The sequence below is a fragment of the Podarcis filfolensis genome, assembly GCF_964270895.1.
Source record: "Podarcis filfolensis genome assembly, chromosome: 4".
NCBI classification, from domain to species: Eukaryota; Metazoa; Chordata; class Lepidosauria; order Squamata; family Lacertidae; genus Podarcis; species Podarcis filfolensis.
Genome location: NC_139607.1, coordinates 49,783,279 through 49,807,592, shown reverse-complemented (window position 1 = coordinate 49,807,592; position 24,314 = coordinate 49,783,279). Strand labels below are relative to the sequence as shown.

The 24,314-nt window shown below is 41.3% G+C and overlaps 2 protein-coding genes and 1 long non-coding RNA gene across 4 annotated transcripts in view; 2 read left to right on the top strand and 1 right to left on the bottom strand.

Moving 5' to 3' along the window:
* UMODL1 (uromodulin like 1) overlaps positions 1-24,314 on the top strand; it is an 81,758-nt gene that overhangs the window by 13,549 nt on the left and 43,895 nt on the right. The gene's annotated exons all lie outside the window — the stretch shown is intronic.
* Positions 1,315-14,640, bottom strand: ZBTB21 (zinc finger and BTB domain containing 21). Of its 2 annotated transcripts, none has more exons than XM_083608750.1 (4): positions 14,531-14,640; positions 13,730-13,792; positions 10,687-10,803; positions 1,315-8,352 (listed from the first exon to the last, which is right to left on the bottom strand). In XM_083608750.1, exon 4 carries the CDS (start codon positions 8,337-8,339, stop codon positions 5,181-5,183), a length of 3,159 nt encoding a protein of 1,052 aa, XP_083464876.1. In that variant the 5' UTR covers positions 8,340-8,352; positions 10,687-10,803; positions 13,730-13,792; positions 14,531-14,640; the 3' UTR covers positions 1,315-5,180. The 2 variants fall into 2 exon arrangements, with proteins under 2 accessions (XP_083464876.1, XP_083464875.1); XM_083608749.1 differs by lacking the exon at positions 14,531-14,640 and adding an exon at positions 14,177-14,482.
* LOC310760416 lies at positions 8,337-10,698 on the top strand. Its single transcript, XR_014546960.1, has 2 exons — positions 8,337-9,473; positions 9,844-10,698. It is a non-coding gene; the product is annotated as an uncharacterized lncRNA (long non-coding RNA).

Sequence of the window (24,314 nt, the reverse complement as noted above, 5' to 3'; positions counted from 1 at the left end):
GGGGAGAGAATAACACATGCAGGTTGCCTGCACATCTGCCCCTGCCCTTGCTGCTAGATTGCTGCCCTTGACACTCCCAGATCATTCCAGGTGGACCTGACCTGACCTGGGGCTGCCTCAATCCAATCCAGCTGCATCCCAGTTCAACTTGAATTTGGTTTGATATCTGGCAAGATCATGTGCACTGCCCTAGTAAATAAAAGGTCGAGGGACCCCTGACCATTAGGTGCAGTCGTTACCGACTCTGGGGTTGCGGCGCTCATCTCGCTTTACTGGCCAAGGGAGCTTCCAGGTCATGTGGCCAGCATGACCAGAGCAGTGCACAGAAATGCCGTTTACCTTCCTGCCAGAGCGGTACCTATTTATCTACTTGCACTTTGATGTGCTTTCAAACTGCTAGGTTGGCAGGAGCAGGGACCGAGCAACGGGAGCTCACCCTGTTGTGGGGATTCAAACCGCCAACCTTCTGATCAGCAAGTCCTAGGCTCTGTGGTTTAACCCACAGCGCCACCCGCGTCCCCCCTAGTAAATATAGGAGAGTAAATAAAGTATCCCAATATATAATCACAAGGGTGACACCCGGATGCAATTCTCTGAAATTATCCCATTGACCTAAGTGTGGCTATTCTAAGTGAGCCATCAATAGTTGCTTTGGGGGGGGGGGAGAATAATTTAAGGATCCATTTATTTTTTAAAAAAATGTTTTCATAACCCTTCCTTTCCATACAGAAAAATCCAACAAAGGTAAACAGGAAAGTAATGCTACATTTCCTTAGTATGTTTAAATAGCTAAAAAAATGTAGCCTTTTAAGAGAAATACTTCCATGAAGTTTTTCCACAGTTATTACCATTTGGATATTTTTATTTGTAGATAGAATTCAGCAAAGCACTTGCTTAAAACCAAAAACACCTTTTCAAGTATTGGTGCTTTCAGAATTAAATGTCCATTTCCAGATGTTGATTCAGCTTTTCTGGAGGAATACTCTTATTACACAAGTCTGAAATTACTTTAATTTCAAGGGCTACTTCTGAATATGTTGACATTAAATTCTCATTCAAGTGACTATTTGGAACAGGGCTGAATTTTGTCCATTTTAGCAACAGACCTAAATAAGTATTGTAAAATATGTATTTAAAATCTGCAAATTTTTCTCATTTTAATACCTCAAATCCCTCAGTTTGAGAGATTGTGAACTTTATTTGATAAAAATATATGCTCAAACAAAAGGCCAAAGCCTTTTCTTGTGTAGAATGAGACTATTTTAGTATTTCATTACAGCACTGCAGAATTAAACATGATAAATAACAAATCAATAGTTTTCATTTTATTTTTATTATGGTCAAACTAAATATATTCCTTGAAGATTTAAGGTATATAATAAGCAACATATTCCATAATTTATAAATTTTAAAACATATATTAATCTTTAAGCAGAAGTATATTTATTCCATGTCCAGCAAAATAAACACTCTTACAGCTCTTTAAAGTATTGGACTAAAAACCTAGAGGGAAAATCTCTGTCTATAAAACGTACCCAAAAAAGTATTCTGAGAGGCAGGGTTGTTTTTTAAACAGTTAATAAACAAGAACTGATGTGAAAAAGGTAACAAAAACAGACCTAACATTAGAAACTAACAAAAATCCTTAGTATTATTTTTTAAGAAAAAGCCCCATTTCTTAAAAAGCATATTGTAGTCTTTAAAATCCTAGTTATTTAGGTTTTATTACCTTACTATAACCCAAATAGTAATATAGCAGAACTCCTGTTGAAGTTTCTGCTTGAGGATTAAGTTAGTGAAGCACCATTAGACAGGCATAGTACCGGTACTTCCCTTTTCTAGATGCTTGAGGATTCAGTTAACAAAGCACTGCTATGAAGGCATATTTCCCTTTTCTAGGACTGAGGTGGGGGGGACCTGGTTTTGGCAGGGCTTGTAAGAAGAAATTCAATAGGTGAAGCTATTCCCAGTATGGAGTCAAAGCTGGGGGAAATGTCTGCCCCATAGTTGCTTAAAGGCACAGGAGCCCTGCTAGAATAAAATACTGGTATCTAGAAAGGATGATATTGACTCCAATCCATTGAAATTAATGCAAATTCTGTAACTAACATCAGTGAAGTTCTGATGAATGTAATTGACCGCATAGTGTTTTGTGTATAAAACCAATGGACAAACTGTAGGTAGGTTGAGTTGCACTTTCCGTTCCCGTCTACATATGAGTAGTCATGACCATCCTTGGGCAGATACACATATGGAGACATGCAACATGTAAACTAAAGGAGAAAAGATGCAACTAGCATAGATTTCTCTTGTCACAGCAGTTGGAAAAGGTTCTACTGCTATTTCTGCAGAAGGTATTTATGTGCTACACACAGATATGGGTAAGGAATGCTGGAATGTGTGAGAAAAGCCCTGAGCGAGCTGCCCTAAATACCTTTTAAGTATGGAATAAGCAAAGTTTTGATACAAATATTTGCTTATAGCACAAAGAGAAAAGGTCTCGCTAGTAATAGGCCTCGCTTCCACTTTTAGAATTCTGTTACACTGCACAGAATCACAGAATTGCAGAGCTGAAAGGGACCCAGATAATCATCTCGTCCAACCCCCAGCAGCGCAGGAATCTTTTACCCAACATGGGGCCCGAACCCACAACTCTGAAATTAAGTCTCATGCTTTTATCACTTGATGTTCTTATTCTACTTGAAAGCTATGCAAAATCTTAAAGTTTAGGAAAGAAAGATCAAAGTTTTGTATGCCTCACACCCTGCTGGCTCTTAAAATGGAACCATGGAAGATCCACACAGGTAATGAGCTATTTTATTTGCATTTCTGAAGAGCAGTTTCCCATGCTTCATCAGAAGCTGCTTTTAATATATAGCTGGGTTTCAAAAGCAGCTTCTCATACACTATTCTTCAGAAAACAAGTAAAAAAACCCCCAACCATATTTCACATGAATGGCACTAAATAGATCAAAATTACTTAATGGGACTAATTTACAAATATGTAGTAAGTCTTAGGAAATGTGCTATGTTGTCGTTCTTTCTGGACTGCCATGGAAGTTGATTCTATTGATATCAAAAGAATTCCTTAAAAATAAATTCATTTAAAATTGGGGTGCCAGTTATTACTCCCGCTCCACAAAAACTCGAGAACCAACTTCTCACTCCTTTTAATGAATCTCATAATTACTCGGTGCTGAACACCAAAGTTTACTGTCTTTTCCCATAATCCAAAAGCTAAGTAATTCAACTACAGCATTCATACCTTAGATCAAGTTTAAAATGCAACTAGCAATTCATTAGTTTTAAATGTCGATTCCTGAGTAGGAAACAAAACCGTAAGAGCTTCCTGGCAGATATCTGTATTAATGATGCTACTCTACCTTTGGGAGCAAGTGCCCTGCTACAACTCAGTGACCCAATTCCAGTAGTCTTTTCCAACTGCATGAGTACCAAAGTGCACACAGAACTTGCCTACCCAATGGTTTCTCCCTTTATTTCAACAGGTGAAGTCAATGAATGAGAACCCTAATGTGTACAAGAATTTGTGCATATTATCTAAGCACACATGGATCTTTGGAAAAGGTATATGGCTACCCCTGTCCTATAAATAGGTGTGTGTGTAAATTGCACTGGATGAAGTGGAATTTACATGCTCGTAACACAGTAAGTATGACTGCATGTCACCATCTACTGCAAGATTAGACCCACAAAAATCAATGAGTCCTATCAAACGCTGTGTGACAGAATTCCGCTCGCACAACAAAACTTTACCATCCCCCTGTTACTCCCCCAAAATCTACTCTGGAGGGTCCCCCAAGCCTCTGGAGCAGATTTTGAGGGGTCTGCAGGTGAATGGGGGACATTATATTGCACAAGTGGAAGCCTGCTGTACAAGTGGAACAACAGCGTTGAATACAACCCATAGGCCTTAAGCATGCCTAAGTGAGCATTGGATTGTACTTCATATGCTTTAAACAATCTTTTTTTTATTTAAGTACAAAACAAAAAGATACTCAAAGTATGATACAGGGTAAGAGAAACATTCTGCTCGTTATTTGTGAAATACATTTGTGGTACTGCATTTTCCTTTCCAAACTATTTATATTTAATAGAGGTTCTGTGTATTTATTTTATTCACTTATACATATGTAAATATTTGCATCTGAACTTCCCCCCCAAAAAACTTTCTTCTATTCTCAGCAGAGCTCACCACCAAAAAAATGGAATTTGCTTCTCCTTTTCAGAACTAGCATAGTCATACATTCCACTGTAATAAAACACATCCACACCAATACAAATCAGAAGAAACAAAGCACAACTTAATTTTTGACATCCACTCAATGCTGTTTTGTATTTAAAACAGTAATATAGTTTGCATTAGGATATCAGTTGGCAGTTGCTTAGCACATTGTCTAGTTACCAAAATATCTATAGAATATCGTCCTCTGAGGCCCAAATAAAGCATCTTCATTTTGATACTCTTCCTTCAAAAATGCTTTAAAATGGCTGGAAGCAGGCTGGCTGCTACTTTATATATAAAAATCCAAATATTCACATATTGCTAACATTTAATTGTATCGTATCTTGCACAATATCCATACAGAAAATTCCAGTAACCAAAAAACTCCATGTTAATCAGTTTTCAATAAGGGTAAAGTTAACTCAAACGAGGTTTTATTTGTTATTGCTAATGTTCAATAAGATCAAGGTCAACACAGCAAAATTCTCCATTTCTTTCCTTAACATCAAATGAATGAGTAATATTTCTATGGCGCCCATGAGAGAATTAATCTCTGTGAAAACAATAAACATTTTTCAGGATTTGCATTATTCTAAACTCTTTTAACTTGCTGTTGCCTTTTTATATAAATCCATATATACCAGGATCACAGGAAGAAGAACATGTAACCAGATTTAAATGAATGCAATTATTCATTAAGAAGGAGATCGTAGACCACAATGCCTTAAAATGTGAGCAAGTTACTAACAATAAATTGAGTTTACCTTAATCTCCACATCCAAAGCTGCACCACAAATGTCAAATTTAATTGCTGAGGGTTCTTGTCCCTTTATATATATATATAAAAACTTCATTTCAAATGCCGTAACTTCAGAAACATCAGGGAAATTAAATCTTAAAAATCCCTTGTAGGCATTCTTTATGCCTTCTTCTTCTTTTAATTGTGTGTCTGTTCGTGACTCCAAAGACTAAATGCAGTTTTGAATGTCCTATGGCAGAGTTTGCACATGTACTGTCTTTTGAAAGTGATCGCTGAAAGGGGTGGAGCGTGGTAAAAGAGTGTGTCCGATTCCTGAGGGACAAATAATTTCTCAGTAACTGAAGGAGTTTCTGACAACCCCGTAGGGCTATCGGGTTCCAAAGGTTGTATTTTGGGAAGGGGTGGGGGAGGAGGCAAAGGTGGGGGCGACGGAGAATTAGCTGGTGCGTAAATCTCAGGTTCTTTTCGCACAGGCTCCTCTGTAGCTTGTGCCATGTGGGACTGGAAGTGACTCCACAGGCGGAAATTGGTGCGGAAGGCCTTGTTGCATACATGGCAAATGAAGGGCTTCACAGAACACAAAAGCTCCTGGTGGCGCTCTAGCTGCTTGTGCACCGTAAAGATTTTCCCACATTTTTCACAAGGCCACAAGCCAGTGTCTTTATTGGAGATGGTTTCCTTGTGTTCCTGGTTGCCTTCAGAGACCTCCTCTTCTAAATCATCTGCAGGCTCTTCTTTGATTTGGATTTTAAACTGCTTGGAGACACTCAGATCTTCGGGGAGGCATGAGGAATCTTCCGAGTCAAAATTAATCTGCTCAGAGGAGTCGCTGAACACACTGTCTTCTTTGGCTGCAACGAAGCTGTTTGTCTTGTTTGGCTCCAGCTGAGAATGCAGCCTGGAAGTGCCGCTCACTTCGCCGTTGTGTTCCACAACCGGCAGAGACAGATTCTCTGTCGGAGCCATGGTATTTTGATTGTGAACCTCAACCTGGTGACGCCAAATACTGAAAGAGGATTTGAAAGTGCGCATACATTCTAGGCAGGTGAGCTTCTTGTATTCGCATGCCATTTCGTGGTCATGCTTCAGGTTTAGAGAAGAAAAACGGAGGCTGCAGTATGGGCAGACGGTTGCATTCCGGCAGAGCCGCTCATGATTCCCCTGTTCAATAAGAGAGGGAAGGTTAGCATGACAAAGGCGGCACTGGTAAACTTTTTTGTTTTCTACTGGGCTTTCCACGCGAGGTTCCTCTTTGGGCTTAAGTGGCTTATTTCCTCCAACTGCTTTTTCCCCTGGATGCATTTTTATATGCTGCTTGAACTGTGAGAGGAAGCGATACGCCTTCCCACAGTAGGTACATATGTAGGCTCCTCTGGTTCTCGACCTCAGGTTTCTTTTGATGACTTGCTGTGCTTGTGAACCAGCCTGTCCCTGAAAACCTTGCTTGCCACGCCTTAGCTTGACGATCAGGGCCTTTTTAATCTCTCGCTCCCTCACGATATCAATTAATTTCCTTTGGAACTTTTCATCCAAGATAGCGTGGGAACTGGAAGCAGGTGAAGGGTTCTTCACAATTCCATGCTGGGTCTGGCAATGCGTCCAAACTTTGAAGTTTGTATGAAATCTCTTACCACAAATATCACAAGAATAGGGTTTTTCAGGATTATGGTACATATTGACATGACGATGAAGGCCTGCTGTTGACCTGAATATCTTAAGGCAATGTTTGCACTTAAACTTTTTGTTGGGCTTTGTTTCTTCCAGCTCACTATATTCATCTTTGCTAATGTCAGAATCTGGGAAATCAGCATCACGGGGTGTAGGATTCGAGTTTTCCTCAAAATTTTCCTCAGACCCAGGGGAAGCATGTTCATCCACTTTGATTTTTTTGAGTGGTAGCCTTCTGTCTGCTTGAAACCTCCTTTTAGCTGGGAGTCTACTGAGATCCTTATGATCATCTTCTGTTTTAAAAGCATTGATCTTATTGGAAGATGATGAAGCATCCCCAACAGTAATTCTTATTATTTCAGAAGGCTCTGAAAGTGGACTGCTAGGTTCTGTTTTTATCCGTATTTCTCTAAGAGGTGAAGCGACCTCCCTGTCTCCAGACTGGGAGGCACTAAAGGACCTAAGGCGATGGGGGTACATTACATGTGTCTTGTCATCAGGAGCTGCCTCTCCTGAAGACTCTTTCACAGATGGCTTTTGTGACATTACATTTAACATTCTCCCTTGTGCGTTGTTCACCGCTGAAGTTCCTTGAGAAAACTTGAAGTCAACAGAAGGCGAATAAACAGGAACTTGACTATCCATGGACAATGACCTTCGAAGGAGACTTTTTACAAGCGGCCCACTCCTGTCAATACTTTGGTTCGCAGGACCAGATACCTTAGATGGGATCACTAATCCTAACTTTGAATAGTATAGCAAATTCCTGTCTTCCCCTGGACCAGCTCCTTTTCCGGTCTCTCTCAACAAAAATGTGGATTCAGATGAGCTACGTAAGGATAAGACTGGTGGACAAGGTCTCTTCAAAGGTACTTCTGCTGCCTTTCCTCTTAGGAACTGCTCACTTCCTCCTGCTTCATCTGCTCCCACTTCTTCCTCTACAGATGTTTTCTGTGACAATACTGCATTCCTTTTAGTTCTGCTTTGATCATCTGCTGTAGCCGAAGAATGTTCGTGGGACTTGGAGTATCTTAAAGAACTGTCTTTCAGCCATCTCCTTTCATTTTGCGATAAGCTATGTAGAAACTCAGTTGGCTGTGTAGATTGTGGCCGCTTAGGTTTGACAGCAACTGAGGATGAGGACTTAGAATTATGGCTTACATCATGTGAGGTTTGACCAACATTTTTTCCCTGTGCTTCATTTTTGCTCTGACAAACTATGACACTTCTTTTCTGGGAACTGCTTTCATCATCCTCTTGGAAAAATATTTTCTTAATAGGACATGCAGGCAATGGAATTTGAGGACTTTTGGAAACAATGTTAGTAAGAAAGGAAATCCCAAGACTGTAGCCCACTTCTTGCACACCAGCAAGGCTGCTTTTCTCAACAAACAAGGATGATGAGTAAATGTAGTTTAACACATTGTCAAAAGTATCTGGTTCGCAAAAGTCAAGCTGAAACACTGATTGAGACTCATTTTCTTTTTTAGTGAACAGAGACTGAAAATATTCACTGCTGGCAGCCAGAACATTTTTATGAGCTCGAAATTTTTGGTCTCCCACTATAAGAACAACATCACAAAGTTGCCCTTTTAGTCGTTCCTCATTTAAAGCACTTAGGAGAGAAATAGCATGTGCTGGATTTATATAATGCAAGAGTCCCTCCATGATTTAGGTATACCTGGAAGACAAGAAAAAATAAAACCAATAGCGTTTAGGTACATTTACAAGAAACAAAAAAAGGAAGGAAGGAAGGAAGGAAGAAAGAAAGCTGTAAAAGTACAGGATTCTTCTCCAGTAACAGGCTGAAAAGTCAATATATAAATAGTAATCTGTTTTCCTTTGGAGACAGAGGGAAGATGATATGCCTAATACACCATGGGAGTTAAAACAGCAATACATTGAATACATCGGCCCTGATTCAACTAACCTGGTGTGTTAACAAAAGCCATCACAACGGCTCCCTTTAGTGCTGTGTGGACATTTCTCTTCCCAAATCCATGCTGGAAAGCCAGGTAAACCCCCAGAACAACATGAGGAAGGAGGAGGGGGGGGATTTTCCGTCTTGCAGCAATGAATGCTTGCACACACAGAATGAACAGAAGAGCGCAAGTTGAATTCCTCCCACAGTAAGCCACTACAACAGGCCTAGCCTAGTGCACAGTAATTGATTTCATATATTTGTTGCCATTTTAAACTGTTTTATATATAGTTGTTTTTTATATATGCAATTGTTTAAACTGTTTTATATATGTTTTATTGTACTGCAAATCACTCCAGGATGCCTTATCAGTAGCAATTCATAAATGCAAACAACAACAACCAGATATGATTCTAGGCATATGGAAGCTAACTTATCTTTAAAAAGGCACCCCAATGTAGTGATTACTACATACAGTAGCTAGCAGAGTTCAAAAAATGTGTTTAGGTATTCCCTTCTGTTCTGTAACAAAAAATAACCCAATATATGAAAGCAAACTGCATGCAAATACTTAAAAGTCAGATTCGGGGGGGGGGGGGTAACCCCCCATGAATTTCTAAACAAATATTCAGGGCACAGTTCGAAATATACTTACTAAGGAGAAAGATCTAGTCAACACGGCAGGACTTATTACTAAGTAAACATAGACACTGCTGTATAGTTTCAAACCCACTGTACACGTGCAGGCTGGCTTGGATCGATACTAAATTAGTCTGTTCAAATTGTAATCAATATGACTTAAATCCCATTGCTTTCAATGGTAATCAAGCGCAACTAACCTAGTCTGGCTCCAGCCCAATGTTTGGGAAACTGAGCATTTTGTATCTTACATGTATAGCTTAAGGCAAGTATTGTTCCATCCTTTTTTTTTTACCGACAGCCTCATGAAACAACTGTCATAAGGATTACATGAACAACTCTTCTAAAGTTGTAAATTATATATATATGTGTGTGTGTGTGTGTGTGTGTGTGTGTGCTAGGCCAATGTAAATGAATTATGCAAACAATTATATAGGCAATCATATTATAATTTTGTTGCAGCCCAAGAAGAAAACCCAAGAGGATTCTTCTTTAAAAAGAGAGAGAGAAAAAAAGGTTACTGTTCCATAAGATAGTGGACTGATAAGTTAAGTCTCACTGAATTCAGAGGGAACTTTCCTCCAGATAAACATGTATAGGATTGTGTGTTAGAGCAAGGTTGACTCAAGTGTACAAGGCTGTGTCAAGAGCAGGAGGGTTGAACACCTATATGTATCATGAGTTATGCAGCAGAAAAGAAGGGAAGAAAACTTTAGGAACGGTTCTTATTTATATAATTCAGCAGTGGAAACCTGTGGCCAATGGCTGTAAATGATTAGAGATGTAGCCTAGCAACACAAACTGCAGGCTCCCTCTGCTCATTCATGTAAGGCTTAGCTATAGTTTAGCCTTGCATCCAAAATGGGCTAGCTTTTCTCCAGCTAATATTATCCTCCAATGCTATGTCCTTTGGGAAAGCATCTCAGGGGCCATAGAGTGTTTCAGACCTCCCACTCCAAGGGTGGAGAGAGAGATTTGACTCCAGAGGGGAAGGTCCAACCTTGGGTAGCACCTGCTTGACATGAAAACCTCCATGGCTCTTGCCTCGTTGACGATGGACTTCCAACATGAGAAGAGTCACAAAAGGGGCACGCTGGTGGCAGATCTGGTGAAGGCATGGATCTGAAAGACCCATAGCATCCCCAGCCCCCGGACACACTACTCCCCAAACCAGGGAAAACATATGCCAGCCCTGGAGCTCACCTAAGTGACTTCCCTCCCTGTGGAAACAGTGGGAAGGAAGCAGTTCCAAAATGGAGAGTGAAGGAAGGAGGGAAAGACAGAAGAACAGAAACTGTTCCTTCACCCTCACTTCTACCTTGCAAGGTGTGTCTAGCAGGGCTGCCATTCCAGCAGTGTCCCCCTGTCCCACCAACAGGTATGCTCTCTAAACACAGTGAAATTTCTCAAAAAAGTATAATCTTAAAACAAATGTAATTTAAAAATATAACATACCATAAGACCTTCCTTCTCTCTTCTTGAATTTAGAATATGCTCAAAAACAACAGAAAGATTCAGGATTCCATTTCTTCCTTAATTTGCAGTTACTTTCAGGTCTGCATCTCAGATGATCTGGGGGAGATAAAACAGCTTGTTGAAAAAAATAATAATCAGTGTGTGACAGTTTCGCATTTTCAGGTGCTTTGCTCCTCCTCCATTGCTCCTACGCTGCACAGGGGAAGAAACAAGCCAAAGCCTGTCATGTCACAATGTGCAAACACATGGGCCCGTGGTTTGTTTCCTTCAAAAGTCCACAAGTGGCCAGCCATGAACAAATTTTTGCTCCCACTCATTCTGCCCATGTTCTTATATTGCAAGTCAGGTTTTGGCTTTGTTTTCTTTCCCCCTGCTTAGCAGTGTCAGGAGCGAGAGGAGGCCCCTGAGCAAGTTGTAATCCATAGTCCTACCTCAGATTTATCAAGCACTTGCCCAGGTGTACAGAGGTAAAGGAAAAAAGATGATCACTGTAGCACTGGCTGTATCTTTTTACCACCACTTCTGTACAGCACAGGGCCACCCATTTGTTTTTTAAAAAACATTTTTAAAGTGGTCAGCAACAGCCCAAGTGGGTCTCCTGGAGCTGGTGAGGCCCAGAATTTAGTTGACTATGCTGGGTACTGAAGCAAGACCTGTTTACCAATGCTGCTGTTCAGCCTACAGTATGTGACATCCTGCATAAACACCTGCACTGGTTTCTTGTCCATTTGCGTAAAAACACCTCACCGTCACCTTTGAAGTGCAGTCCTCCATGGCTTTGAACCATGCTATCTCCACTACTGTATCTTGATATATCACTACCCGTGGCCTTCATTCCACCCTGCCAGCTATTTAAAGGTTTCCTGGTCACTTAAACAACTGTGCTCTTTCTCCCTTCCACTCCTTATGTCAAGAATGCTCATACAGAACACCTTCATGATGCAACTTCTCTCTTCCTTCAAAGGTTCCTTAAAACCCTCTTCCGTCAATATTTTTGGAGTACCACTTTAGTTCTCATCTCCTACTAAGCCTAAAGCACATGTAATTAAGCCCAACACATACAAGTGAAAAACTCACCCCACCTGCACTTCACATCTCTCAGCTGCTTTCCCCAGCTTAGTTCACTTCAAGTATTAGAGAAGAGCATGGAGAAAGCAGCCTGCATTACTCAAGCACAAGAGAGGCAAAGTTGGGGGGGGGTAATAGTCTTGTCATCAATCTTCATTTTAGCTTTTCACAACCCTGTCTTTGACACAGGCAGGACTTCAGAGGGAAACACTTGGTGGCCCTCGCTTGGAGGTCTATTATAGCCACATTAGGTGATGTCTGACTTTGATGCCCAAGGATGCCTTCTGCCTCACCTTGGGAGCACAGGATGGTCACTCTGGAGTTGGGGATTCTCTTTCCTGTGGTGTGGCCCAGAAATTCACACCAAGGGCTTCTTCTCCATGACTGCCTTTCCAGTGAAATGGCAAAGCATGCTGGGAAAGGAACAGCTGCACTCCACCAGCACTTTTGTTTCACTAGGATTTTTGATTGTTTTAACTTTGTGCCCTTGTGTGACTGAAGTGGTAAGGGGGCAGAGCAGAAGTGGTCCATTTTTATTAACACATGCTTCTTCCCCTGTACTTGGCCCATTGTCAGAAAAACTTCAGTGAATGCCCTCACTGCCTTGAAGTGTGATGGCTGAGCATAAGCGGCAGGGCCTTTTCAGTTGTGGCAACTACATATAAAGCAACTTTATCCAAGAAAATCTGCCCATCTCATTTACTTGAATTTCATCATCTTGTCCAGACCATTTTAGGCAGGATATTGGCTGAAATTGATGGCATTGTTATTTTGTCATCTGCTCCTACAATGAGCAGAAACCCTGTATTCCTCAGACTCTTTTGTGTTACTTTGTGTGTTATGGGGTTGTTTTATTTGTATACACAATCAGTTTTCACTTAGATGACTAGATACCATTGTATCATATTGGGACATACATTTGCTAGATGTATCACAAAACTCATGTTCCACTGCTTTATTTGTATGGGCTGGTTGTAGTTATTCAAAAGATGGCCGGGCAGCACATAGGACATGGCCAGATGCACTTTATTTTTGTGTATCCCAGGACTGGCACCTTGTAATGAAAACAGTTCTGGGATTGAAGTAGCAGATTCTATAGCTGACCTAGCTGGATCTCAAGTTAGTTCTTGTTGGTCTGTGTGGCTGGATTTGGCATCAGTATGGTTGAGTTGATTTCAGCAGGCAATGGTACTGGATAGCACCACAGTGTATTTCTTTATCACATTTATATCCTAACTTTAAACAACAGAAGTCCCCTTCCCCTGCCCCAAGATATATATACACCATAAAATCTTCTCCTCTTTGGTACCTGAAATCTGAAGTGAGACTAATTGATTTTGAAGCAACTGTAACTCTCCTAGCTCTTGCCAGAATTTACATCACAAAATATGAGAAGATCAAAGCATGTGTTCATTAAAAGTCTGGTTGGAAAATAAATGACAAGTAATAACATGCATTGAAATGCACATCTAAGAAGACATAGATCAACATGAGAATAAGTCCACAGAGCACTGGACTTTTTCATAAGTCAATGGAATGAGAAAACTGAAGATAATATTTACCCTTATAACTCAATCACAGTGATTTGATCATTCATTAAAAAGCTCTTTCATTTGGGGACTTGCCATGTTAGATGTTCTGCTTTATTTTATCTCATTTTTGTTTCTACTCACCATTTTTAAAGAATTTATCTCCACATATTCTTCCACTCTCTGTCAGCTATCCATTAATAACTTATCAATAATCTTAATAGATTATTTATCTGTACATATATGCCTTTGTGCTATGATTTCTCATTTCTCTCTCCTTTTACTTTTTTACTATAAAGCAATGATGAGATAATGCTATTTTATCTGAATCAATCACATGACAATAAAGCACATTCCTGATTTAAAAAATAACAATAAAAATCATCACAATATTGCAGTAAGGCTTCAATTCCATACTAACTTACCTGGGAGTAAGCCCATTTGAAGTCTATGGGGCATACTTTAGAGTTGACATGCATAAGATTGTACTGTAAAATACAAAAATGGGGGAGTTAACAAAGCAGCAGTAACCTAGACCAACAAGGACAAACCTAAATTCATAGTTTTTTAGGTACCAGTGTAAGTTCAAACCCATAACTATTTTCATTAAGAGGGGTCAGCAAGTGATAAAACAAAAGCAAAATCACACCTGGCTATTATGACCAAAGCGCTCCCCAGAATCCTCCTGCATAGCTAGAACCAACCCACGTGTATGTTGGTTTGGGGGCAAGTATGTCACAGGGTGCAGAGTCTATTTGTGCTTGAACCTCCATCTCCAAATGCTAGCATCTCAAGAAGTGTAAAGCATTTATGAGAGGGCACATTAGCACCCTTTTCCTCCTGCAGAGAGCAATTCCCCCCCTACTCCTTACCCAGAATGACATCATAAGGCTCACAGCCCACCACACCCATTTTCCTGCGCACGCTCACAGAGCCCTCTTTCACCCCACCCACAGGGACTACCCCGAGCATAGCGGGTGTGCGGTCAACTGTGTCCGTATGGGCAACGCACAGGCGCAGTGAAAAGAAGTAACCATGCACCGAGAGCGGGCAACAGACATGCGTATTAGACACCCAAAGGCATGCGTATTCCGTACCATGAACGAGGCTGCTGGGATTAACGCATGCGCCGCAAAGGGGTGGGAACCCGTTTTGTAACCTGCGCAGGCGCAAATGCGAGCTCAGGGAACGCAGCCCTTACACGGTGGAGAGGGGGAAAAACATACCTCAGAGTTACGTCAGGAAAAGACGCCTTTGTGCATGGGGAAACCCACGCCTTTGTGCAGGGTGGGGGGAGACCCGCCTTGAGCAGGCAGGAACTGGGGCCCGCTACTCACCTTCTCCGCCGCTGGACAGGCTCCCCCCTTCCTTCCCCCCCACTCTCCGGCCGCCTCCTTTTACGATTCACCCGCGCGCGCTGCCGCCACCGCCGTGATTCCATCCATCTTGAATTTGACGTCATCCCACACCAGGGATGAGGTCATCGCAGTGAACGCTCGTCACGTGCGCAACATTCCGATTGGTCAGCGCCAGGCGGGGACGGCGGGGGGGGGCGGCGGCGGCAGGAGAGCATAAATTGCCCGAAATGGCGGTGGAGCGTGTTTGTGTTTAATGGGGTGTCATAGCAATTGCGGGCGATGTTTCTCCTCCCCACAGCCAGCGAGCGCTCCCTGCCTTGTCCGCCTGAGCCAAGTAGGGGAGCGGGCGGCGCTGGTCGTTGCTAAGGGCGGCGGGAACTCAGCAGGTCGCTGAGGAGGAAGGAAGGAGGAGGAGGAGGACTGAGGGAAATGAAACCGACCTAAGCCGTCCCCCCCTTTTTGAAAGAATGAGGAAGGGAGTCTTTCCTCTGTGGATTCCCCTTAGTAAGCACTTCCCGCGGCAGGATACGCCACAAACGCGCGCGCGCCCCTGCCAAATAAAAACTCCCGGGTGGAAACTTGCTGCCTGTGTGAGTTCTGAAGAAAGAAGGAAGGAAGGAAGGGGTGGGGAATAAATATCTTTCCAGCAGTCTTTGTTTTCTTAATAAAATGCCGCTTGTGCCTTGGCAAGCGCCAAGAATAAGTGGCATCTCTTTTCGTCCTCCTGGAGTCAAAGACTTCATAGTGCGAGCTGGGTCTTCAAAGCAGCCGGCGCCCCTGCTGAGCGCGTTTCAGTCTTGCAGCCCTGCTGCTGATCAAGGCGAGGTTCCCCTTCCCACCCGCAAATGCAGAGGGAAACGAGGCTCTGATTCAGCGCCAAGTTTATTTTCAGGGAGTTTACACAGGCGAGGCCTTTCCGTGCCTCGTATCTAATGCGAATCACAAGCCTGCTGAGCAGCTGGATTGCCCCTTTGAATTTTATTTGTTTATTGAAAAAAGCACACACAAGAAGTGAAAATAACTGGCACAGGACAAGCGCAAACATGCTTTTAGCATGCGTGAAGAAGAATTCATGCTGCTCTCCCATGATTTGTGAGAACTGCGAAATGACAATGCAACTTAGTTGAGTTGTGGTTTTCAGTTTCTGTAGCTGTCCTTGTTACCAGGGAATCTTGATTCGGTGCATTCTCTGTATAAGTTTTATTTATTTTATTCAGTTTGTTATTTTATTCAGTTTGTATAAGTTATATTCATTAAGTTTGTCATCCAAAGTAACTTACAACCAAACAAATAGACAATAAACCCCACATAGATACAGTAAACCTGCAACCCAGGAAAGGAATAGCGTGGTAGGTAGAGCATTAGACTCTTAATCTGAAGGTTGGGCAAAAGATTCCTGCATTGCAGGGGATTGACTAGATGACCCTCACGGTCCCTTCCAGGTCTACAATTCTATGATAACTTAGGTGTGGGTTATGTTCTGGGGTGGGATTGCCAGAGTAATTTTCTCCAGAATCCTGACCCCTTTCCACCACTCACTCACTCATTCATTCATTCATTTATTTATTTCCATGCTTGTAAAGCTGGATGTGCACAAATTAAATGTGTGTAAATTGTGGGCTTACTATATATTGAAACCAAGAGGAAAGAGAAATACAGTAAAAGCATCCCACCCACTTCTAAAGGCTACACATAGTTAAAGGCCAATTTATAAAGTTTTTGTCTGGCGCATGAAGACAAATGATGGCACCAGACAGTCCTCCCTGGGGAGAGCATTCCACAAGCATGGAGTCACTGCAAAAAAGGCTCGTTCTTGTATTGGTGCCCTCTGGACCTCTTGTAGAAGAGGCACATGAAGAAGGGCCTGAGATGATGATCACCGAGTCCAGGTCGGTTCATAGGGAGAAGCGGTCCTCGAGGTATTGCTGTCTCGAGCCATTTAAGGCTTTATAGGTCAAAACCAGCACTTTGAACTGGTTCCAGAAACTAATTGGGAATCAGTGTGGTTGGGCCATGACTTACGTCATTTTCTCAAACTGTATTGCCCCTGTGAGCAATTCCGCACCAGCTGAATTCTGAATTCTGTACCAGCCACTGAATTCTGCGCCAGCGGAAGTTTCTGAACTGTCTTCAGACATTCTCACATATAATGTGTTGTGGTGATCTAACCTAGAGGTTAGATTTTCTGGCTCTCTCTCTTTCCACTTCTCTCCCCACCCCACCCTGTCAACCCCATATTGCCTATTACAATAACGTCTCAGACTATAACCAGGGGAACTCGCTGAAACAGTTCCTGTACCTCTCCTGTGGGTGCTATTGCCAGTATAAGAAAAAAGGGGGGCATTCATGGGGAGTTCCAGCCCTTCTTTTTCTGTATGTTCCTTTGTTACCCATGAAAATCTTTTAATAAAAACATTTTTTTAAAAATCTTAACCACTTGTTCTCACTAGCCTAGCTACTGTACTGGAAGGCAGTTAACACACCACCTGGGAGGACTCTGACTCTCTCTCTCTCTCTCTCTCTCACACACACACACACACACACACACACACACACACAAATACCACAAGCCAAAAGCACAATAATGTACTTACAGTTGGTAACATATTGCATTTATTTTTTATTGTTTAGCCATTACAAAATACTAAAAACAAATGGAGACTTAGAGACTGTCTTCCATCTGTAACACATAAACTCAGTGGACATCTGGGTAGATGTGCATAGAATTATGGCAGAGTATTTCAGAGATGGATGAACTCTAAAGAAAATTAGCTATGTTGCAATTTTATTGAAGTAAAATTGATCTGGACACATACAATCCTGTTGATTCAAACGGGATTTGCTGTACAATCTGAAAATGCTTAATACTGAATTCAGTGGAACTGCTTCTGAGTAAGGTCTACCAAACTTCCTTTGGTTTATGTCTATTTTTTGTAATATACTGAACTATCAAAATGTTCCTGAGGTACAAATTCTAAAATTTCAAAGCAAAAATTCCATTTTGTTTTTTTTAAAAACTGTGTTCATACCATAAGTGTAGAGAAGTCAAACACACACCCTGAAAAAAAGTCAATGAAAATGGTAATTGTAAACATTTTTTCTTCATTAGTATAGTAGTTATGTACAGCTGTTATTTTCCTGTTAACAAGGCTTTAGGGATTAGGTTTCTTGGCAGGACTTGCAGTATAGTAATGGAACACCATTTCTCTTGATTGTAGTGTGTAAAAGGTTTGTGCATATAACATTCAGAAGGCTTTAAAGAGAAAACCTTAGGCTTATTTTGTGTGTCCTCAAAATGTAAAAAAACCGAAACTGCTCCCTGCCAATAGAAAGCTAACATATCATGGATAAAGATTTTATTCTAGCATTCTCTCTGCTCATAGAAAGTTAAAACATTAGGAAGAAGCCTGAGCTAAGAACCAAACTAGACGTGATGTGGGATATCTGTAGAAAGGTTTTCTCATGGTTGGTTGGTTTATTGTTAAAGCGGTGGGAGGGGGGAATTGGGGGCCTCAGCACAGGGGAGGAGTTTAACATTTTCTTCTGCCATTTTTCTGATCTAAATTATCTCACTAAAATGCTATTTGTCTCATGTGGATTTAGCAGACTTTCTTTTTTCTTTTTGGAGGGGGGGGGGGAGGAGGGATATAATCAGGGCTGGCCTGAAATGTTTTGCTGACTGTTCCACAAATGGATTGGTAGGTGATGATGAGACAGCACCTTCCGCTGTGCCTGAGGGCAGCAGGCTACTGAGAGGGAGTGAAGGATAGCACAACTTCATCCTTCAACACCTCACCAAAATTTGCTTCCCCCTCCACCTGCCCCCTGCCCACTCAAATAATGCAGTGCAGTAGCTGCAATGCCAGCATGTGTTTCATGAGCACAGCAACACATGGGCAATACTTTCTGGAGTGCATGGCTTGGGCTGTTTGCCTCTCTGTTGATCTGGTCAAGTGCCTTTCCTAAAGGCAATACATTGCAGAAAAACAGCCCAGGTCAACAAGAAACAAGCACTTTTGCCTCTAGGGCACCCCAGCTCAGAAGGATGGGAATAGTGCAACTGGGGAACCCTCAGCAGAGGCTTCCACCTCTGCCTATTGGTAGGGCTGGTGCTGGGACTGCATAGTTTCAGTCAGAAAAATGGTGGTGGCAGCAAGGGACTGGATTAAACCTCCCCCTCACATTGCCGTCTCAGTCTGATTCTCCTTAGCATGTGTTACGGCTAAAATCTGGGTGCGGGGCTACTCTGCCACCCAGCTCATCGGACTAAGTCCGTGGGTCCCTGCGGAAGAAAATGAGCTCAGCCGGACAGGAGCAAATTGCAGAAGATCCAAGTTTATTGCGCAACAGGTTCAAGGCAAGATTGAACAGCGAGAAAGGGGTGACATGAACTTTTGAAACTCCCCCCATGTCCCAGAATACAGTGCAAAACACATCCCAGTTACATCATGAATACATTAAGGAAAGGTTGGGTTACACCGGATTAACATATGGAGGAGGGAGGGGGGAATATGCAGAGCTGGAGATATGCGCAGATAAGCACATCCTGAGTGCCGGTGATGAGAAGACAATGGTCCATGTATGCATAGTCTGCCACCTGGCATTGCCCGGAGGAAAGGCTTGGCAGAGTGATTTGACAGGATTAGGGTCTTGACACCTTGCTTGAGGGATTATGGAGGACAGGGGAGGTGTGATGGAGTCCTAGAGAAATTGAGCAAATTGGCACGTTGATTTTCTATGAATTTTATAAATTTTAGTCCCTTTTGACATTGACAATTGGAAATAAATTGATATATTGTAGCGAAGAAGAAGGTGAAGAAGACATGCCCCCCCCCTTTCCGTAACAGTCCCCCATTCGGAGATAGATTTGCATTAAAGTTCTGTAAGAACTTGCAAATCTTTTCTCCGCACCCTAAATCTCGGTGAAGGTAGGGGTGCCCTGTGAGTGGGAATAGGCTTTAATGGAAAAGGAGGTGGGTTGAGCAGGGCAGCAAAGGAGGGAGCAACACGGACCAATACAATAATGTACGTGTATGTTATATAGATATGCACTAATAACTTGGTATCCACCGTACTAGATGTGTGGGTTTGTGCAAACCTGAAGGGGACTTGCAAGCCATGCCTCTTAAGGTCATTTGCAAGTATAGTAGTGCAGATAGCTGGATATAGGATATCACATAAAAGAACACCTGTTGTATTTTGTTCAATAGTGGTCTATGCTTTACATTTAGCAGGAAGGTCCGCTACTGACTGAAAAAAAATGCAGTTTGGTTTTTTTTTTTAGCTCCACCGTTTTTGTGTTCTCAGGTGCGAAGGTAGCTCTTCTGTGGTCTCACACCGGCATGGTGTCATAGTAGTGGCAATCCCTGGTGAATCCACTTAGGGCTTTCATATTAACCATGTTGCCTGGCACTCACCCCAGCTGGCACAGGTTTGGGCACGTCATGAGGGAAATGTCCTTGCCTTGGCCATTCTATGGGATTTTATTATTATAGGCTCTGGTCTTGCAGTCATGGGAAGTTGCTCACTTGCACTTTAAGGACCAAAAAGCTAATTGCAGCCTGGATACACTTGCCCAATTCAAAATGAGTCCAATTTGAATTTATCTTGCCCCATGGTTCCCAACTTCTCAAACCAATCTGTTAAAATAAAACCATTCTTAGAGGGCATTTGTCCAAATAAGTCAATTTAACTCTATAAGGGATTATTCCTGCTAAACCAAAGCATATGCACTTTCATGAAGCTCCTCCTTGGTAAAGTGAGTTTTAGCACATTTTAAAATGGGTAGGGAAGTTGGCAGAGTGCCAGGTGAAACAACTAAATGTGGTTATAAATTTATCTAGTTCTAAACATTGGACTACATAATAGCCTGGTCTGTTAAAAGCATAAAATGTATGAGAATCCTCCACTGGGTTGTAAGGAATAAGACATTAAACATAAAAACAATTACACACAAAAATAGCCACAAAATAGCCCCCCCCCCCATTTGTGGAAATAACACACTGTCAGACACATTTCAACATTCCTACGCAATAACACATAATACAAAACAAACTAATTAAGTATCAGTTGCATATCTTGAGACAATTGTGATATTTTTACGCATGTATCTTCTCAATGCCGGAGCACAGTCTTGAGGTTCAAAAGTGAGAAAATGTCCTTGCAATTCAACTCCTCCCCCCTTTGTCAGGCCCACTCCCCCGGCAGTCTATATCCTTTGAAAGAGATAGCTGTGGCCACTTTGAAAACTTTGGTGTCTGTTGTTGTTGCAGGTCTTGTGGTGGCGAAGCTTTTCATTGGATCTGTAGTAACACATTTGTAGAAGTGATATCCTGTAAGGGGCAGGGTTTTGGGGACTTAAAAGACAGAGTTAGAAAAGGGAAGGGGCGAAAGGCAAAAGGGATGTCCTCAGTTTCCGTGGGAAGCTGCAAATAATAAAATCTTAGCGGATTAAGCTTTTTATTCATTACAATATTATTATCACATTTCCATATAATTACTGTTATTATCTGCTAAGTTTGTTTGCTTTCCTTCACTTTGGTTTTTTTATCGTCTCCCTCCCATAGTATTAAATAAAAAATTACTCCATATGTAGAGAAAGAGAACTGTAAAAAAAAATACAAGGTCAAAATAATAATAACACACACACACACACACACACACACACACACACAATGACCTATGAGGAACCATAAATAAATGCTAAGACACACAATTTTAAGAAATCTGAAGTAACAATGAAAATAAAAGAGTGTTTCTTGATGTGACAATATCGGCTAGGATGTTAATAGCAAAATACTGGGAAATGACTTAATACCAAGAAAATGAATGGCAATTTAAAGTTGTGTAAGTACCTTGAACTAGCCAAAATGACAGAATTAATAAGAAATGCTCAGGCAAAAGGTAAACAAATACCATTCCACAAACAATGTTTGGTTGTGCTTCAATTAATTTCATAGACATAAATAAATGAAAACAGATTACTTGTAACTTAAAGTGTCAAAGCCGCAAAGAGATGGAAGTCACTAATATAGCAGGGATTCAGACTTGTTTCACAGAACAGAAAGAAAGTTGCTGTGGGAGAAAAGAAGGGACAAACACTTTGTTATCGGGGTCCACATATCCTGTTAAAAGGGAAAATTATTTCATGTGAGAAGCCTGTCAGGAAATGCTGTTCCTAAAATGCACACAAACAAAGTCTGTGATTTACATCCCATTGAGGGGGGGAATGCTTTGATATTTACCTGTGAAAAGAATTTGGCATGTTAAGATTTGAAACTTGGCAACCTCCTGACTTTGACGGTCCAGTACTTAACTCTTTTGTCTTACGTAGCCCCTGGAGCAAAGGACACATTAAGGGTGATTTCCCTCAATGGTTCCAAGTTTTACATAAGGAAATTTGGATAAGTTTCTCCCTGCAGCCCAAGCTCTCCAAACCTCCTCTCCCCTTCCTCTCTCTCTCTTTTTCTTTTCCTTTTTTTTAGCTGATCTAGCCTCTGTGCATGTGCAGAGTTCATGTCTCAGCAAACCTTTTATACTATTGAAAATGTTGAATATTTTGGCTAAATTACCATTTGAATAAAGGAAATGAAGGGTAAGGAGTAGATTTTTAAAAATAGGGTTAGATTTAAAACAAAACAAGAAACTCCGCAATTCAAGCATTTACCAAAGTTAGAAATTTTCTAAGGGATCATATTTCCTTCCTTTATTTACAGGAAAGGGCTATCATTTTGTGTGATTTCCCTCTGGTCATTCGCGGAACAATGCCACGCCCTTATATATGGGAAAAAATGGCCAGAGAGTCAGAATTCATAGGATTTTTTTTTTTTTTTTTTTAACATTTCAGCCTTACCATTTGCAGACAAAAAAATTTTCCTGCCCTTTATTTACAGGATTGGTCAAGGCCCATATGTATTTGTATGTGCTTAAACTTTGAATTGATTTTGAAGTCTGATTTTTAAATAGTAGACAAAATGATAAACACTGTAATCACTCAAATGCTTGATATTACCAGTTGTGCTTCAAAACATCACAGCTTCACCTCTCACCTTTTAAAACTAAAGAGCAAAGCTAGGCTGAATTTCAACTCCATCACCACACCAGAATTTAAGAATTACCCTCCAATGCTTGCGGACACATGTCCTTCCACACAGCCACAAATTGGGAGAGTTGAAAGGGACCCTGGGGTCATCTAGTCCAACCCTCCAAAATATAGGATTCACAGCAAGATTTCACAGCAAGATTTGTACTACCAAAGAGACACACACATACTTATGTACACAGGCACTACTGGGGAAGAGAGCACAATCAATGCTCCTATCATGTACTAAGGAAGATAGATAGGGAGAGGATCTTTTATTAAGCATAATTAAAACAGCCATAGATTTGATTTAACGGGAATACAAAAGTGAACAATTTTTCCTGAACTTGCAGAGGAATAGTAAGCCTAATTTAGATTATTATTATTATTACTACTACTATTATTTTTAATAACTACACATAGGAAAGTGAGATGCAGGGTACCTTAGGAAAGATTGCTCCCCCCTCTTTGCAGTTTCCCTTAAAGGAAGCTTACTCGGGAGTAAATTTACCTGGCACAGAAGTAAGAAGGGAGGAAAAAACAAAAAACTGAAAGAGACAGAATGAAACGGGGGGGGGGGGCATTTTCTGAGAAAAGAGGCCAGGAAGTCTTATAGAGACTGATATCAGGAGCCTTACAATAATTCTTCTGTCCAACCAAATCAAAGTTAAAACTGGACTCACATATTTTCTTAGAAGGAACACCATACTTTCATAGGCATATGCTTAGTGAAATACATACGCTGCATTTTAGCTAGAGAGAGCAATTGTGCTCAACTAGGCTTTTGCAGCAGAAACATTAGTTTCTTCACAGCACATTTCAAAATACTGGAAAAAAGACTGGAACACGGATGTAGAATCACAAACTCAACATAACATTATCTACCATCAGCTTAAAATCATACCCTCACTTAAGCTACTCGGAGGAAGACTCTTTGGAGCCTCTCTCAAATAACAAACATTTGCACCCTTCATTCTCATTTTGTTTTTGTTTTTTTCTGTTTTAAGATTGATAAGGTCCAGCATGGCTTCCCTAGATTTAAATTTTGAAGCAAGCTTGTAGTTTAAACTATGCACACTTAAGAAAGGCAGTCTGTCAGAGACAGAAGGAACAGGCAACACACATAACAGACAACATGTAAACATACATATTCTCATATATGTATTAACAGACAACACACATAACAGACAACATGTAAACATATATATTCTCATTCTTTAGTTGGTTATCGCAAGGAGTTGGGCCGCTTCCTTTGGCTTCATTAAGTGAAATTAGTAGGAAGGTCCCACATGGTTTTATGAGCTTCCTTGCCTCTTCAAACACACCACCAGTTAATCAAACTGGCAGGGCTCACAACGCTTGGTTGACTGGGTACCCCTTTATATATGCATGCATTGCTGTTGTTGCTTTTTTTTGTTTTTCTGTTTTGGGGGGGTGTCTGGGATAGAGAAGGGAGAAAGAGAGAGGTTGATTAGGATTTGGGTAACTTGTACAGGGGGCTATTTAGGGTTTTCCTTTTCCTTGTTGCTTGGCAACTTCCTAACAGGGTTTCCTTTTAGAGAGCTCTTCTAC

Bases quoted from the DNA above. Each gene is read 5' to 3' on its own strand.
- ZBTB21 (XM_083608750.1), bottom strand. From the start codon at position 8,339: ATGGAGGGACTCTTGCATTATATAAATCCAGCACATGCTATTTCTCTC.